The sequence below is a fragment of the Mesocricetus auratus genome, unplaced genomic scaffold (genome assembly GCF_017639785.1).
Source record: "Mesocricetus auratus isolate SY011 unplaced genomic scaffold, BCM_Maur_2.0 Super-Scaffold_100014, whole genome shotgun sequence".
NCBI lineage: Eukaryota > Metazoa > Chordata > Mammalia > Rodentia > Cricetidae > Mesocricetus > Mesocricetus auratus.
This window is the reverse complement of record NW_024429197.1, coordinates 53,884,543-53,901,559: the sequence shown is the minus strand read 5'-3', so window position 1 is coordinate 53,901,559 and position 17,017 is coordinate 53,884,543. Positions and strand designations below refer to the sequence as shown.

The following is a 17,017-nucleotide window of genomic DNA, read 5'->3' as shown; positions in this document are numbered from 1 at the left end:
ATTCAAAAATATAACAAAGAGTAATGAGAAATTAATAGAAGAGATGTAGTAAAGCAAATATTTGCCCACAAATTTTTTCCTTAGAAAAAAAGTACCAGTGGAATTTACATACAGAAAATTAATGGTCACAGAAATATTCATGTGTATGTACAGAGAATAATAAAACCATTATCTAAATGTTAGATGCTTTAAATATTTCATTAATCTAGACTCATAAATAGGACATGCTAGTGTTTTCTCAGGTCATACATAAATATGCATTTCACATATTTATAGGTCTGTCCATCCAAAAACACCAAAACTGAGAGAGGCACCTGCTCTACTCCCACCAAAGATCACCTAAAATTTGGCTGAGTAAACTGTTTCTCAAGCTCTTAAAATAATTTCCATTAAGAATTTTTTCCAGCCTTATTTTAGAGGACTGTTCAAAGGCCACAGGCATAGCTGATTACAAAAATACACAAAGCAGATAATGGCCTTGCTTAATTAAATTGTAAAACTTCAGCATCTGAAACTGTTCTAGGATTTAAAGGAAGGCTTCAGTGAGTCACTCTCTTGACAAGAGCATTCAGGCTGTAGAGAAGGCTACAAAAGCGTTAATGACATTTACCCCCCCCCCCCCCCTAATAAGAGCTGTTCACACTTCATGGTTTTCCCCTGTTATTGCTCAGGACAGACACTAGCACCTCATTGAAAGATCAGTGCTGCAAGGGAAAAAGGCCCCCCTGAGACACTGCAGACCCGAGGAAAAAGGCACTAAATCAGGTGATGTTACAGAGATGACATGCTTGATTCTCAAGGGTTCTCATGCACCCTATGGCCATGGATTTGCAGCAGTTAATACACTGCCGATGAGAACCCTCCCCCTCTCCCAGAAGACAGGGCATCCTCTTTCTATGGCAGACAGAGCGAAGGCTGGGCAGGAGAGAAATACACTTCCTCCAGGTACCCTAGGCCTAGCTATGTCGAAATGTCCTGTACTGCTTTCGCTTCATCTTCATCGACATGTGGCTGAATGAATAACACTCTGACCTTTTCACCTAAGAAACCACAATTTGAATCCAGCGGGAAGTCACCAGAGGATCAATGGACAGAGATACTCATATTTTAAAGTAACAGAGCTGTACAAGAAGGGAAAGGGAGGGAAATTTATTTTTTTAAAAAACCATGGTTTTGGTCACACAGATAAAATTGGCTTCCCTGGTCCTGCTGTCATAAACTGGAATCCTGATTCAGAACTGAAAAAAGCTCCCAGCACTGGCCCTACAGAGCTACAAGTCTGCACAGGCCCATGGCTACTGTAAGACAGACATTCCCTCACATGTCAATTCATGGAAGAGCAACCCCACTGGTGAGAGAGCAATGGCTGACTCAATGGAACATACTTAGCACGAACTCCAATTCTGGCAGAGACGACAGCACAGAGACAAGGAGTTCTTAATTACTCTTTCAAGAGGAACTGAACATATCTTATTGTTCATTTACTGCAAACCCTAACTGTATATTTAAAAAACAAGCAATAATGAGGGAGCTTAAGGTGCTTCTCTGATGCCCCAATTTTGTGTATTATCAACAACCTATTAATAAAGAGATCTAATATGAACAGGTAGTCTACAGACAAAGCCTATGAACTATTCTATTATTTACATGCTGATTTCTTTCAAGTCTGGGTTACAATGGTCATGAGCCAGTACTGTCAGGGATCTGGGTGCTACTCTAAGGTCCCAGAAGTGCTTAGTGTCCATAGACTTTTACTTCAGAGCTGTACTGCAGAAAAATGAAGAACACACCACAATTTGAATTACTGCATCTGCTTAACACAAATTTTAACACAAAACAAAACAAAAAATCCACAGTAGGGAAAGCACATTAAAGTAAAAGTAGAAAATACAAAACCACATTACTCACGCTAACTAGAAAGCTGCCTGTGACACTGTTATTATGACTTTGTTAGAGAAAATTACACAACGATAAAGAAACGTGGAACCTTTTGCGCTCTACATCTAAAACCTGTTTTTCTGGGCCATCTACATAAGAATCACGCAGGAAACACATGATGACTTCTGGATAGAAAACACATCCTGATCACTCTCTCATTCTCTTGTGGGTTTTCTGCATCCTACTTCAGTGGAGTTGCACAAGAAAATCCAGCATGCTTCTGTAGACCCATCACTGCTTTGTCAACTCTCCAAGTCCCCAGCTTAAGCCCTCCTTTGAGCAAAGAGGAGGTGCTAGCAGGGATGCAGTAGGAACAGTGAACACTTCACTCCATTGCCGCCAACAGGCAGGGACACTGATTAGGACCACAATGGTAAGGTAATTATTCATGAAGTCCCGGGGTTATAAAAACAAACACTGAATTAGTGGGCCATCAGAATCATTTTCCTTAGGTAGACAAGCACCAGGCTAATCAAAATCCACGCCCACAGACCTCATGCTAGTGAAGCCAATCTAGTAAAGCCAACTTCCCCATAAACGTAGTCATATCTCTTTCAAATATAGTATCCTTCTTATATGGAAGAAAACTCCCCCATCCTTTTTCCTAAGAACTGCCTGTTTCAACAGATCTTTACAGACTAATTTCATTTGGCAGTGGTCGCACTGTGTTTTCTGATCACTGTCAGCATTACATATGCCAATAGCATACATGAATCAGACAAATGCATCTTCAGTTTTATGTTTGTCCCATCTGTATGGACTTAGTAAAAGTTTCCAGAAACCTCTACAGATCCTTATCATTTCTACCTCCCAGCCCTTCACAATTTCACACACTCATATTTGAAGTATAAGGCAGTCAAAAACAAAAACAAAACAGAAAACAGCTAGTAGAGACACAGTGACACAGGGTGGACACAGGGACTGAGACTCATTCACTTAAGGAATTAAATTTACTGAGCTTCACCACAAGCCTATAATAATGTTACATCTGTTCATTCTGGAAATTCTTCTAAGAAGACATCACCAAGGACTTAAGGACATGTCATTTTGGCATAGTTAGAAAGCTAATTGGTGGTTGACTTGTGATTTAACCCCAAAGTTCAGGACTTACCCATTTTAAATTCAATGAAGAACATACAGGAGGGATACTCTGGAGGTAACAGGAGTTTAATCAATGCCGTCTAAAAGAATAGGCAGGCCAGGCACATACCTTTAATTCCATCACTTGGGAAGCAGAAGACGTTGTATCAGAATTCAAGGCCAGCCTGGTCTACAGAGTTCCAGGACAGCCAAGCTACATAGAGAAACCCTGATTTGATAAACCAAAAAGAATATGCATCCAAGTAAACCTGAACTGGTTCCTATCAAATAGAACTTGCTAAGCAAAGGTGGACTCACTTCTGCTTCTCCTGGTAAATGCAGAAGACTCTTCATGGTTCCATACACACGACCCTATTCCTAGTCATGGCATTCCATCCCGAAATTTGGTGAGCTATTTGACTCTACGACACAGGGGTAAAGGCAAAGGTATTTTCATTTTAGCTCTGAACATAAAATATCAAGCTGCATCCTTCTGTTTAAGGACTTGGGTTTTGTTGCTGTTCCAATGGTTAGAGCTTTGTCAAGGGAGTCAAAATTCCTGTGTTCAACTTCCAGTTCCAAGTCTGCCTAAGGCCTCTACCCATGGTAACTTTAAAATGAGGAATGTTTGTCTCCTAAACTATCTCTTTAATAGGGAAACTAGGAGGATTGCCAAGGTGTTTGTAGATGGCCTAGGCACTCTGAAAAACAATGTAAACATAAGACGCTGGCCCAAATCATCTGTCTTCTGCCATTTATGGGGATCTTTGCCATTTATGCATGTCCTCTTCCTCTACGAAAAAGATTCACAAATTCGTGACAGGATACAAAGACAACTTCCTTATGGATTATGATGATTATTTTATCTTTACCTGGGATTAAATTATCCCCCTCCTTTAAGTTATTTGTACATTCTCTTAGTTTTCATTAAATAAACTTCCTTCCTGTCATCTGCTTGTGGCTGCCTTGCTCGTGTCTCATGAACTTTCGGAAAGTCCTGTGCACGGTACACAGTAATTAACTGATTAAAAGCCTACTTAAATAAACTCATATACATACTTCCTTCTTTCTGCTTCTGGAATTCCCTAAATGTTTGTGAGGCTAACTAATACTCATTTAAAATCCTTCCAATTTTTTTCCTCTGCTGGGAACTGAACTCAGGGCCTTACACATGCTCTCCGAGTGCTAGGCAAGTGCTCTGTCACTGAGCGACATTCCCTATGACTTTTATTTCAAGTAAAAGCCTACTCTAATCATTTTTGACAAGTTTAATTTGCCCTGCACAACGGACTCAGAAGGTTATCAAAAGAGTTGATGAAATGGAGAGATAAAAAGAAGTGTCTTAGACTACATTACTTCTTTAAGAAGGCACACATGTAAACACACAATGTAATAATTATTAATAAAGTGTGCCATGGGCTAGTTACAGTATGATATATTTAAATATAATTTTGACTACATTACAGTATTTATTGATAAACTGATATCGGCATGTTATATCTCTCTTAAGTAATGACTATCAAAGGTTGCAGAGTCCAGTGTCTCTGTCACTACTCTTTTCTGCCCTCTCTTACATTCAAATAGGCTCAAATGTCTGTGCATGTTTGCATGTGTGTGGTTATGTACATGTGATAGATTTAAAACAGAAGAATAGATGTCCTTATGTCTGATTGGTTGGAAAAATATCCTGCTCTAAGGGGCATATTGAAACATACAGTTCCAGAATTCAAGGCTAATTTATAGAACTAAAATGAGCGGGTAGGCGATAGCCTGTAATAGTTCATCATCTTTTCACCATCGTATTAACAGCTGTCATTGACTGGCTTTATTAGCCCTTCATGCACATTGTCTTACTTTTATTTTCACAACAAAGCTGTGAGGTTCTATTATTATGCTGTTTTACAGGTGAGGGACTTATGTTGAATAAAGGCGCAGGCCTAATTTCAAACTCCTGGTAAGACTTTAAGCCAGGAATCCAAATCATGAATCTGCCTTCCCATGCAGAACACTGGGAAATGGCCAACATGTGGGCTGGGTGTGGGCTAAGAAGGGAACAAGAGATCTGTGGTTCTTACATTCCGGAAGCTCACAGTACATCACTGGGCCAATTATAAGTTTCTGTGATCACAGAAAAGTCACATAACTTTTTTGGACCTCAGTGCACCAAATGTTAATTTGCTGAAAGTAACTACAAGAGGGTGTCGATGGGGATCCAGAGAACAAATACTGAATTTACTTCTCACGGGATTATATAAATATTTGTTTGTTTAATATTGACATTTTCTACCACACAGATACCACACAATGTTATTTTGCACAGACCATGTCTAAGAAGCCTGGAAGTCTTTGCTTCTTGCTCCCTTCAATAGCACAGCTACAGCCCTTAGTAAGTAAGGAGAAAGGCTAAAGGCCCTTTGACCAACTGGGAATTCCTGGGTATTGCATGAGTTCCACAGTAAAAAATATCATGACACTGTATATTTAAGAATATTTGCATTTAACTGCTATGTATTGAGTGAATTTATAGTACTTGATAGCAATGGCAGGAAAGACATTTTAACAACTGGCTGACTATTGAAACTGTGGTGGGAGCTTAAAGGAAGCAATTTTGTGATAAAAAAAATCACAACAGAAAAGGAAGGACTCCATTGTTTCAGCAAGTCCTGGTGAAAAACTGTGTTTCAACTGATTCCTATAGGAGAAGAAATTACCTATGCAGGCAGAACACTGGGTAATTGCTGGTAGAATAAACCCTCTCTAAGAGGAGCCCATGCTGAGGAAGAGGTATTTTCTTCAAAAATTCTCATGTATAGTATGTGCTCAAGGAGGGATGCAGTTTCTCCCACATTGAAAGTTAGACTTCTTGGACTGATGCCAGTCTTTGGGAAGGGTTAGAGATGCATGGCTTGCTCCATTAAGGCCCAGGTGACCTGCAATGGGCATCACTGCTGCTCTGCTCATGGGCTGATGGTACTCTTCTAACTACAAGGAAGTCTGAGCTGGTTCTCAGAATTCTGGATGGACTCACTTACAAATGGGGAGATTTACAAAGACGTATGGTACATGCACCCAAGCTAGCTATATGTTCAAGCTAAAGAGAGATTATGTAAAAATTTTAAGTTTAAACGACTAAATTCAACAATGACAATCATCTGTACTTATTTCTTGAGTCAAAGACAGAAAGGAAATGAAGAAGATTACAAGAGGACAGGCTACTGTTTTAATTGGTTCTCAATAAATGTATCTATAGAGGATGTAAGGATGATGTTATTATTATTTAGTAGCAAAAATATGTTCCCTTATCTTTATATTTTAGCATTTAAATGAATATTTCCATTTTACTTTTTCAGAACATGTTCCCTCTCTGCTTTCTGAATGAAGGAAGGCTTTAGGAAATGGCCACCTTTCTTACATGGTTGTGGTCCAAGTTATGCTATGCATTTTACACTTAACTGGCTTATATAGGACATAGATGCCACCTAAACAAAAGGTTCCTTAACAGACACACCAAGCTTTCCAATGACTGTGGGCATCCCTGCTTGCTTCCTCTTTCTTTGAACATCATACACAAATAATAGCTTTCACATGAGTTTTGAATGGTCTTCTAGTCTCCCTCAAACACACACTTCCAGGTTAAAAAACAGATGACATACCCTCTTCCACATTTAACACTCTTGCTAAAGTTAGGAGTAGTTGGCTATACATAAAGAATGGAGGTTTAGGTCCAGAGAGAGTTAGATTAATATCCTGGCTTGACCAGCTCAACTCACCGTACATCTTCATTTCCCCAGTAACACAATCTATAGCCAACTGCTAACCAAGTCAATATGTGGTAAGACTAACAGCCACCCTAACTTGCCTTGATAATTACTCTCCTTTAACTGACATAATATTCAATATACTGTTGTTGAGAGCAATAATGCTAAAATTGATGCCTTGAGGGCTACAAGACAATTGAGTTTTAGCCAGATAAAATGATTTGTACACTAATGGTGCATTATAGGGTTCGCCAGCTCTCAGATGAACATTTTATAGTCTACCTGTATAAAAATGTTATATACAAAGTCATTTGTGCATACCTCATCATTCCTACAAATAATTCTAAAGTAAATCTTTAGAAGAAAGGGGATGTTTTTATAGCCTAAATTCTTTTGTCTTTTACAAAATGCATGTTTTCTCAATAAGTAATTTTTAATGTTTTTGAGTCCTGAAACCTTTTGCTTTTATTCTAACCCCAGAAGTGCTTTATACAGAATAAGTATGTGATAAATGCTAAATGACAGAACATGCCATTTAAAGAAAATCAATATTAAATCAATTATATCAATAAAACAGAAACTAAGCTGAGAGTTCCTGTAATATGCAAAATCTATGATTTTCTCAAACTATAAATACAAGATTCTTGAGAAATGATACATTAAATTTGAGATTTGTCAAAACTTATATTAGTGAAAATTTATATCAATGGTAATATTCTTCATATGTGAAATTTCCTTTTTATTAAAAGGCTTTGTATATATATGTATGTATATATATATATATGTTAGTTTGAGGCTTTTTTCTGACTTTTTCTTTCATACTTCTCTTGTAACTGTCTCCTACAAAAGAAAGGTAAGTATATTTGAAATAAGTGTATTTTCTATACTGTAGAGACATAATAGAATGTTGGGGAATTAAATAATTACTTCACACTTTTTAAAAAGCTCTGGTAAAATCACGAGAGTAGAAAACAGCACTGTTATATGAACACAGAGAAGTCGGCAGGTTTTCTATTAACTGATATAAAAATGTGACAGGAGTTAATAGAGAGTTGTTATGATGGTAGACCATGCACTTGTTTATTTGACTAGGAAGACACAACACATGTGCTCCCATTATGTAAGGCAAGAAACAGTCATGATGCTGAAATACTGTAGTGATGCAAAAGTAAGCACCACAGGGGAGACTGTGAAGATGTTACCAGGAGAGTTTTGAATAAAGGAAACTGTTAGATAACTACTCCAGGCAGAGGTTTCTTTTTCTTTTTTTTTTTTTTGTAGAGGAAAAAAATGTATCCAAAAGAGTTGTTGACAGTAGCGTGGCAACCACTGCAGGAGGATCTGGTACTCCACGGGTCTCAGCCTGTACAGTGACTGTGGAAGTGGTCCCTATGCTTTCTTTTGTCTTGGCTCTGCATTCTGGATCTTGCACCCCTTCATACTGCCTGGTTCCTAGGATGTAGCTGCCCATTTGCTTCTCTGAAACAGTCTTATCTTGGGGCATATCAGAAAACAATGTAACTTTTAAAGCCTGGTGGTCTGAATGAGAATGTCTTCTACAGGCTCATTTACAGGCTCACAACTTCGTGCCCAGTTGGTGGTGCCTTTTGGGGAGGTTTAGGAAGTGTGGCCTTAATGGAGAAAGTGTATCACTGGAATTAGGCTTCAAAGTTTAAAGACTTGCCAATTCTGGTTGCACTTGTTACTTCTTGTTTATGGGTAAGATAAGAGAGCACTGGGCTCTCTTCCTTTTGCTATGTCTGCTACCTGTTACCACTGCCTATAAACCACAAGTCATGATGAAGTCTACTGTAAGCAGCCTTGGTCATGGGGATTTACCAAAACAACAGAAAAGTAACTAATACAAACTGAAAATGTAGGTTACAGTTCTTTTCTTGGTTTGGGTGAAGACATAATAAATAGCGAGGGTTCACAGCACCCAAGTAGATTTTGCCTTTTAGGTATGAAAAATATCTTCACAAACCGAGGGTAACATCAGGTTTTCAAAACTCTCCATGCATCTCAAAGACAGTAAGACTTAGTGAGGGAAATAAGACAGCCCATTTTAAGCCAAGTGATGGTGTTGCAAGCCTTTGATCCCCACAGCACTCTGGCATCAGAAGCAGGAAGATCTCTTTGAGTTCAAGATCTACAAATCAAGTTCCAGGACAGTCAGGACAACACAGAGAATCCTTGTCTTGAAACAAACAAACAAACAAACAAACAAACAAATAAGACAGCCCACTCCTGAGTGGAAGAGTTGAACTCAAAAGCATACACAAAGCAACACTAGTCAACAGATCACTTGCTATATACTATTGAGGCCTGACAGTAGCCCACAGACCAAATGCTTCTCTTTCCTACTCCCTGATCAGAGGAGAGTGCACCTATCTGGGTATACTAGAGAAAGAAGAGAACCAGGTGTAGCCAGAGCTCTAATCCAACCACCAAGAGCTGGCCAAGACTGAACACTCAAATTCTCCCCTACCTGAAGGATGTATCCTCGGACATAGTCCCGCAGGGTCCAGCCCAGGCCATGCAGTATGTGCAGCACTTCCTCTTGCTTCAGGACACTGAAGAGCCGATCCAGCAGTATCTTTAGCCGCACAGGCACCGCCTGTGTCCCGTAGAGCATCAGGCTGCTGATGTCAAACACCACATTGGACTGCACGATCTCCACTTGAGTGGGGTGGTACAGGTGCTGTGTGCTGAGCTTATCCAAGGCTGTGTTCATCCCACCAATGTTCCAGATACGGGATGGGGATAAGGAGACAGAAAAGACAAAAAAAATTAGAAACATTATTGGGCATTATCCAAGGTCCATTTTGTCAGACAGCTCATAACCATAGATTTTTTAAGCAAGAGCCCTCACTTCCTGTTTCCCCCCTTCCCCTTTGATTTGGTATTTAGAAAGAAAGACAACATCAGACAAACATTTAACTTACAGAAAATCATTGAGAATGTGGCTTTTTCTAAAAATGTGACTAATCTGCTAATTAAACTCTAGCTCAAGTTATCACCATGCCTTGTATTGCCCCACACAAACACAGAAATCCAAATTCACACTGTAAAAACAGGCTGTGCCATTATCATTTGTTCAAGTAAGAGTCACCTCCTAAAGCAGGTGTGGTGGTGCATGCCAATAATATCAGTTAAGGTGGAGGAATACATCCTAGGGCCTTAGTGAGACCTTCCTTTCAAATAGAAAAGGAGTCACTTCTGCTAACATCCCTTAAAATTCCTAAACAGTTTAAAGGAGAGAAGAATATCTTCTAAATTAATTGCAGAGTTAAAGGCCTAGCTCAAATCTGGCAGGGTGAAGGCTGTGTAACTGTAATCTCAGCACTTGGGGGAGTGGTAAAGAGGAGTGTGAATTCAAGCCCAGCCAGGGCTACACAGGAAAGTCCTCTCAAGCAAATAACCACAATCACAACAACAACTCAGGAAGAGTAAGGCAAAGCAGACTGCCGTGCCGAGGGCTGAAAAAATACAACTCAAAGTAGCTAAGGGAGATTTTCTGAAACTTTAGTTCTCCAAATTTCTCTCCTGTTTGCCTGTGGGATAATCTTGTCTTAACTTGTGTAATATCTGAAGGTTACTTATGTTGTTAAAGAGTTCTTACAAGGGTGTCAGTTGAAAATAAAAACAAATGACTACAACTGGAAGTTTCTATGATTTCAGCTAATGGAATTAAATAGTGGAGAAAGCTGAGGATGGCCATTCCTAGAGAAAATATCTAGAATTTCACATTTCACTAACACTGTTTTTTTCCTCAGTTTTATGAAATAGCACCTCTTCCCTAAAGTTAAAACCCCTAAGGTAAGATACTGAGTTTTATTTCCAATCCATATCTGAGTCACTGGCAACCCTACTGCTGAGAACCCAAAGTATGCGGTCCCAGATTCTCCACTGTAAATGAAGGCGATTTATGCCTCAGCCTCAGGACTGAGAGACACTGCAAGATTCAAGAGATGGCCCATCATTCCTCAAGAGGACACAAAAGGTGTTGCAATGAACTGTCAGGACTATATGCTAAAGAGTAAATGCCCTAGAGAGTGAAAACACAAGCACTGTAAACCAGCAAGATGGTTATCTGACCTCATAAGTCAGGCAAATAGATACCAGACAGTGCTCTACCTTAAAATAGTTATACCTGAGAAGACCCAAGGTTCCTGAGGATGGCCTAACACTTTACCTCACAGAAGTATTGCCTACAGTGCAAACACAAGCTGAGCAACCCCAATTTAAACATACCAGCACTTCTGCATAATAATGGAGAGATTCATACAGAGGTTTTTTTTCTTTTAAAAAGTATTTCTAATGTATTTTTAGGGCTTCTCCTCCACTCTCATTTCTTCCTGACTTGAAGCCACTAGAGAGTTCATGTACTCTTGATAAATTGCTTTCTTACATCTACAGTGTAAAGGCCCTTATCATCTACCCGCTGGCTTCATTCAACACATTTACTCCCAGGAATACTTTGTCAAAGACTTCGGGTTTCCCCATACTTCATTTCTTGCAGCTGATTTGTCTGATCTCTCCTATTCTGGTGGTTAAGTCAACTTTGAATAAATAGCTTTAAAAATTAATTTAACGTTTGGGAAAGATAAGGGATTCACAAGCCTGCAGACTGAAGTCTTCCCTCACTCCACAGGGTATTTAGGCTGCAAACGGCAAGGGAGGGGTGTTGCTATCTTGTTCTCCTGTGCAGCCTTCTGATGAGTGCGTGATCTGCTTGGAGCCTAGTGTTGAACTCAGGGAAATGTACCCCTCTTCTGTGTCCCTTTCACCAGGCCTCCCCAACCCGGTCAGACAAGCCTGGGTTTGTCCTCTTACCACAACAGATGAGAGACTGAAAGGACCGCAGAGAAAGGGTCTGACACCAAATTCTGAATTTTATGCATGTGTTTGGCATTTTGAAACTTTGCAAAGCGAATGCAGACTCATGTTCAGAAGTATTCAGTGACTAAAGTGTTACCCCGTCTTCCAAGTCATTAAGCAGCTAAGAGGATGGTGGTTTCAAAAGAGAAAGAGACCGAATAAGAAGGGGGTAGGGGGTGGAAATTTTCAGACTAACTGCAAAAGCACAAATATACAAGGCAAAACTGATTCACCCTAAATACCATTTGTAACCAACAGTAAGATATACAGGTATTTCCTGATCTTTATTTTGATTTTTTTTTACATTTGATGTTTTTGTGGGTATGCATATGTACCATGGTGCTCCCAAAATGGTCAGAGAACAACTTGTGGAGGTTCTCTTCTACCATGTGCTCATCATCATGCCTGACAGCAAGCACCTTACAACTGAGCATCTCATCAGTTTATGATCATCCTTTATACAGATACAGAGAGGTAAGAATTGTGTGATTAAACAACATGGGCAGCAGGGTCAACAGCATATTCTACAAGGACCTGATGTATAGAAGCAATCTTGTAAGCTACGACTTTTCCTTCACAAAGACTCATGCATTAGAGTATGGACAGAGATACACATCCATAAAGCTGAAGTGAAAGTTTGCATGTGCCTGTTGCAGTAAAACTTTGCTTACACAGATAGACATAAGCCCAGTTTTTGACCGTAGTGCAGAAGATGTTGGGCTAGCCAGTCTACAGTAGTAATGACAAATCCCAACTAGTTCACAATGAAAAGGTTCTCAAGAGTCCAGGCGATGAACCATAGAGGAGGGTATGAAGAGAGGAGATTCTACACTACACCAAAATGTCTGCTTTATGGTTTCAGTTTCCAGGGAATCCCCAGGGTGTTTGCTCAGGGTTTGTTTTGGGACAGTGATGAACTATGTAGCCCTGGCTGCTTCTTATGCAGATCAGCTGACCTCTAACTCTCAGACTGCCTGAAGCTTGCTGCCTCTTGAATTCTGGTATGTAAGTCATATGCAACTACACACAGCTAGTCACCCAATTTTGACAACACATGGAGAAATAAAAAGTAAGAAGTTAGTCTTTTGATTGACCTAGAGGGTGACTCTGCTGAATTTCAGCATCTCCCAAACTATGGAGGATTCAGGCCTAACTCCTGTATGTTCAGATAAACAGTAAGAAATGTGTAAGTCCTTATCATATTGGACACTCCTAACTTCCAGCAATCTGGGCTTCCTGCCCATCACTCTGCTGAAGCAAGCATTTCAAAGGTCACCAACACCTGCCTTACTGTGAAATCCAATAGATTTTTCATTCATTATTCTCCGTGATCTCTCCACAGCAGCTGACCTTATTGATCATGACTCCTCCTAAAATGCTGTCCTTCATTCATGCATACATTCACTTGCTCATCAGCACTTATTAACAGACCACTGAGAAAGGGCTATATGGAGATGAAAAGGAATTTATGTTGTGGCCACCACCTTCAAAGATAGACAGATGCAGAAGATGTAAATGCTCTAAGAGACTCCATGGGAGTCTTGTGGGAGAGAGCACAAGTCTGTTGGGAAGGCATGATCTTCTAAGTGAATTAGGATTCTAGTTGGTGAGCAATACAGACAGATGGAATCAAGGCAGAGTTTCTCAGTCATGGTGTGCACCAGAAACACCTGAAAGGCCTGTTAAATCACAGATAATGGGGCCACTTCTCCTAGACTTTCTGATTGAGTGTGACCAAGGGACTACATTTCTAACAAATTTTCACTAGATGCTGATGTTGCTGGCCAGGATTATATCACATATCACACACACACACACACACACACACACACACACACACACACACACACACACACACACACACTGAATGTAAGAGAATTGAGTAACACTAGAAGCAAAAGAGTAGAAACAGTTCTAAAAGGTAGGATGGGAGGACTAGGACTCTAGGGAGCTTTAATCCTAATAAGCAAAAGTCTACGGAAAGCTTTCAATTCTATCTTACTTTTTTGTTAACAAGACACATGAAAATCTGGCAAAAGCACAATTTAGTTAAAGAAGCATTTGTTAGTTAGCATGGAAGACATGAAACATGGCTTCTGGACATAAAAGAAGCTACAGAAGCTGAGTGCACCTCAGCCATGGAGCTGCAAGCACAGCCTGCAGAGGTGAGAAGGAGCAGGTCAAGTCTAAGAACTCATGCCAGGAGATTCTTACAGATGCTATCATCTACAGGGCACACTGAGATGTAATAAAAGTGGACTCCAAACTCCTTGAGTGTTCAGACCACCCTCTGACTGTTATCAATGCTTCTTCATCCCTAGGACAGGTCTATAGGACATCAGAAAGGCCCTAGCACATGCAAATGATGCTTACTCTTTAAATTCAGTTCGTCATGCTCAAAACACACTGGATAAAAGCTGTAGACATAAATTTCACATAATTTCTTTCAGATTACTACTTAATAAGGTAGTTATCACCTATTCAATCAAACAGCACAAAACATTTATTTCACAATCTTTGGTTTCTATAGTTACACACATACACAAACATGTGCACATGTACACAAAACACATACAAACACACCCCAAACTGATTTCAATTATCCTTATTCAGAACTTATTTTATCTTACGAAGTTTAGAATATTTTCTACTAGAGACTTACTGACATACCTCATTCAGTCTCTCAGCAAAAAGGCATGAAAATAAATAAATAATAACCAAATGTTAATTGTTATCAGGATATACTTTCTTTTGTTATAAACACACAAACAGTTGTGACCATCATGTATCTAGAAAAGTTTTTTTAGTGCTTGTTATCATCTTTTTTTATTATTTATTTTTAAATTTAAATTAGAAACAAGGTTGCTTCACATGTCAATTCCAGGTCCCTCTCTGTTTCCCTCCCCTCCCACCAACCCCCCCCAATATCGCCTCACTTCCCCAGGGAGGGTGAGGCCCTCCATGGGGGTGTCCATTTCTGTCATTTCATCCAGGGCAGGGCCTAGACCCTCCCCCAAGAGTTCAGGGTGAGTGTGCACCTCACATTGTTGGATGGGAGTCCAAAGTCCATTTGTATACCCAGGATAAATACTGATCTACTACTAAGGCTCAATAGATTACCTAGACCTCCTCACTGACACCCACATTCAGGGGGGTGTTGATCAGTCCCATGCTGGATTCCCAGGCATGTAATAATTGCTTGTACCTATGACAGGTGTCTCAATGGTTATATCTTTAACAATGGAAAACAGCACAGAAATAGTAATTACCTTTCCTCTTACAGGCACTACTCATCCATGGATATTCTGTGAAGAAACAACCTATAGTTTATCAACTTCCCTGACAGATAATCCACTCTCTGATTAATAAATCATGAGCATTAATAGTCATATCATTTTGACCTTATCTACAGTGATGAGTAAAATTTTAAAAATTAAGATTTTCCATTTATACATCCATTTTCTTAATTTGACTGTAGACACATGATAGGTTGAATGAGAAAGCTCTTTATGGTAATGCTATCTGGAGAAAGACTGCTGGAAACAAAGGTTAAGGTTTAGAAAGTGTAGCCCTAAAGCAATGGTTTAGAGTATATAAGGTAACTCCAGTGGCTTGAAGAATGCTACTTTAACTCCAAGGAAGTGGAAAGCATAGAAGCAAGATCAAACCCAGAAGCAGCGTGGGAGTCTGCTTCGGGCGAAGATGAAGCAGGCCTACAGATAACTGTGACATTCTGATCTGCAGAGGAAATCTACTGAGAGGCAAAAGAAGGCATCAGGTTTCCAGAGAAGCAGTCTCTCATGCTTCCCTCATGTGGCAATCCACCCTAGGAATCCAGCTATTCTCACACAACCTGTAACTTCAACTCCATATTCCCAAACCTAAACACATAATTGACCTGTATTGCTCAGAAAGGTGGGACTAGGAAACTCAGCCAAAATGTTTCAAATTAGACATTTGATTGTGCTATTTCCCATAGGAACTCTCTTTTCAAAAATGATGTAAATTTAAGAAAAAGGAAAATATTGAAGAGAAATGGAGAGAGTGGACATCCTTGTCTTGTTCCTGATTTTAGAGGAATCGCCTTGAGTTTCTCTCCATTTAGTTTGATGTCAGCTGTTGGTTTGCTGTATATAGCTTTTCTTATGTTTAGGTATGTTCCGTTATCCCTGATCTCTCCAAGACCTTTATCATGAAGGGATGTTGGATTTTGTCAAAGGCTTTTTTAGCGTCTAGTGAGATGATCATATGGTTTTTCTTTTTCAGATTGTTTATATGGTGGATTACATTGATGGATTTTAGTATGTTGAACCATCCCTGAATCTCTGAGATAAAGCCTACTTGATCATGGTGATGATTTTTCTTATGTGTTCTTGGACTCGATTTGCCAGTATTTTATTGAGTATTTTTGCATTAATGTTCATGAGGGAGATTGATCTGTAATTCCCTATCTTGGTTGTGTCTTTGTGTGGTTTGGGTACTAAGGTAATTGTAGCCTTGTAAAAAGAGTTTGGCAGTGATCCTTCTACTTCTATTGTGTGGAGGACATGAGAGAGCAGGAAGGTTGAGGCAGGGTAAGAATAGAGGAGAGAAGGATGAGAGATACCAGAAAAGCTGGAGCCATTATAAGTTGGAGGAGAGATGTGGTACTAGTGAGATTTTCACAGATCTACAAGAATGACACCAACTGGCATTAAGGCTACCTTAAATGCCCTCCCATGATAATGAGATTGATGATTACCTTATATGCCATCCTAGAACTCTCATCCAGTGGCTGGAAGCAGAGGCAGACACTCACAGCTAAAAACTGAATTGAACCACTGGAACACAGTTGCAAAGAGAAGTGATGAGCAAAGGAATCAAGATCAGGCTGGCGAAACCCATAGAGGCAGCTGACCTAAACAAGGGTCAACACATGGACCCCAGACTGATGACTGAGAGGCCAACATGGGACTGATCCAGACACCGCCCCCCAACCCCGAACCTGGAGAAGAGGCCTCGGAGAGTAGAGCAGTATTTATTCCTGGCATACAAACAGACTCTAGCTAGGAGTCCATTCCACATGGAGGGATGCTCTCTCAGCCTGGACATATGGGGGAGGACCTAGGTCCTGCCTGGGATGATACAACAGACCCTGAAAATCCCTCATTGAAGCCCTTACCCTCCCTGGGGAGAGGAGGAGGAATGGAGTGGGGTAGGGTGGATTGGGGGGCCGGGGAAGGAGGGGAGGGAGAAGGAACTGAGAGTAACATATATAAAAAGTTAAATAAAAAAAGAAAAATTAGCTGTCATCCTACTAGACAAAGCAAGGACTATGCAGATACTGATGTGTCTGCCTCTTCTTTCAGTGAGTGCTTTTA

At 40.0% G+C, this 17,017-nt stretch overlaps 1 protein-coding gene across 11 annotated transcripts in view; it reads right to left on the bottom strand.

Annotated features, from left to right (window-relative positions):
- The window catches only part of Bnc2 (basonuclin 2), a 399,488-nt gene that overhangs the window by 108,696 nt on the left and 273,775 nt on the right, over window positions 1-17,017 (bottom strand). For all 11 annotated transcript variants that reach the window (XM_040757207.1, XM_040757209.1, XM_040757210.1 and 8 more), the window contains one exon: window positions 9,265-9,500. In XM_040757207.1, coding sequence (XP_040613141.1) covers window positions 9,265-9,500 — 236 coding nt within the window. The remainder of the gene's footprint in view (window positions 1-9,264; window positions 9,501-17,017) is intronic.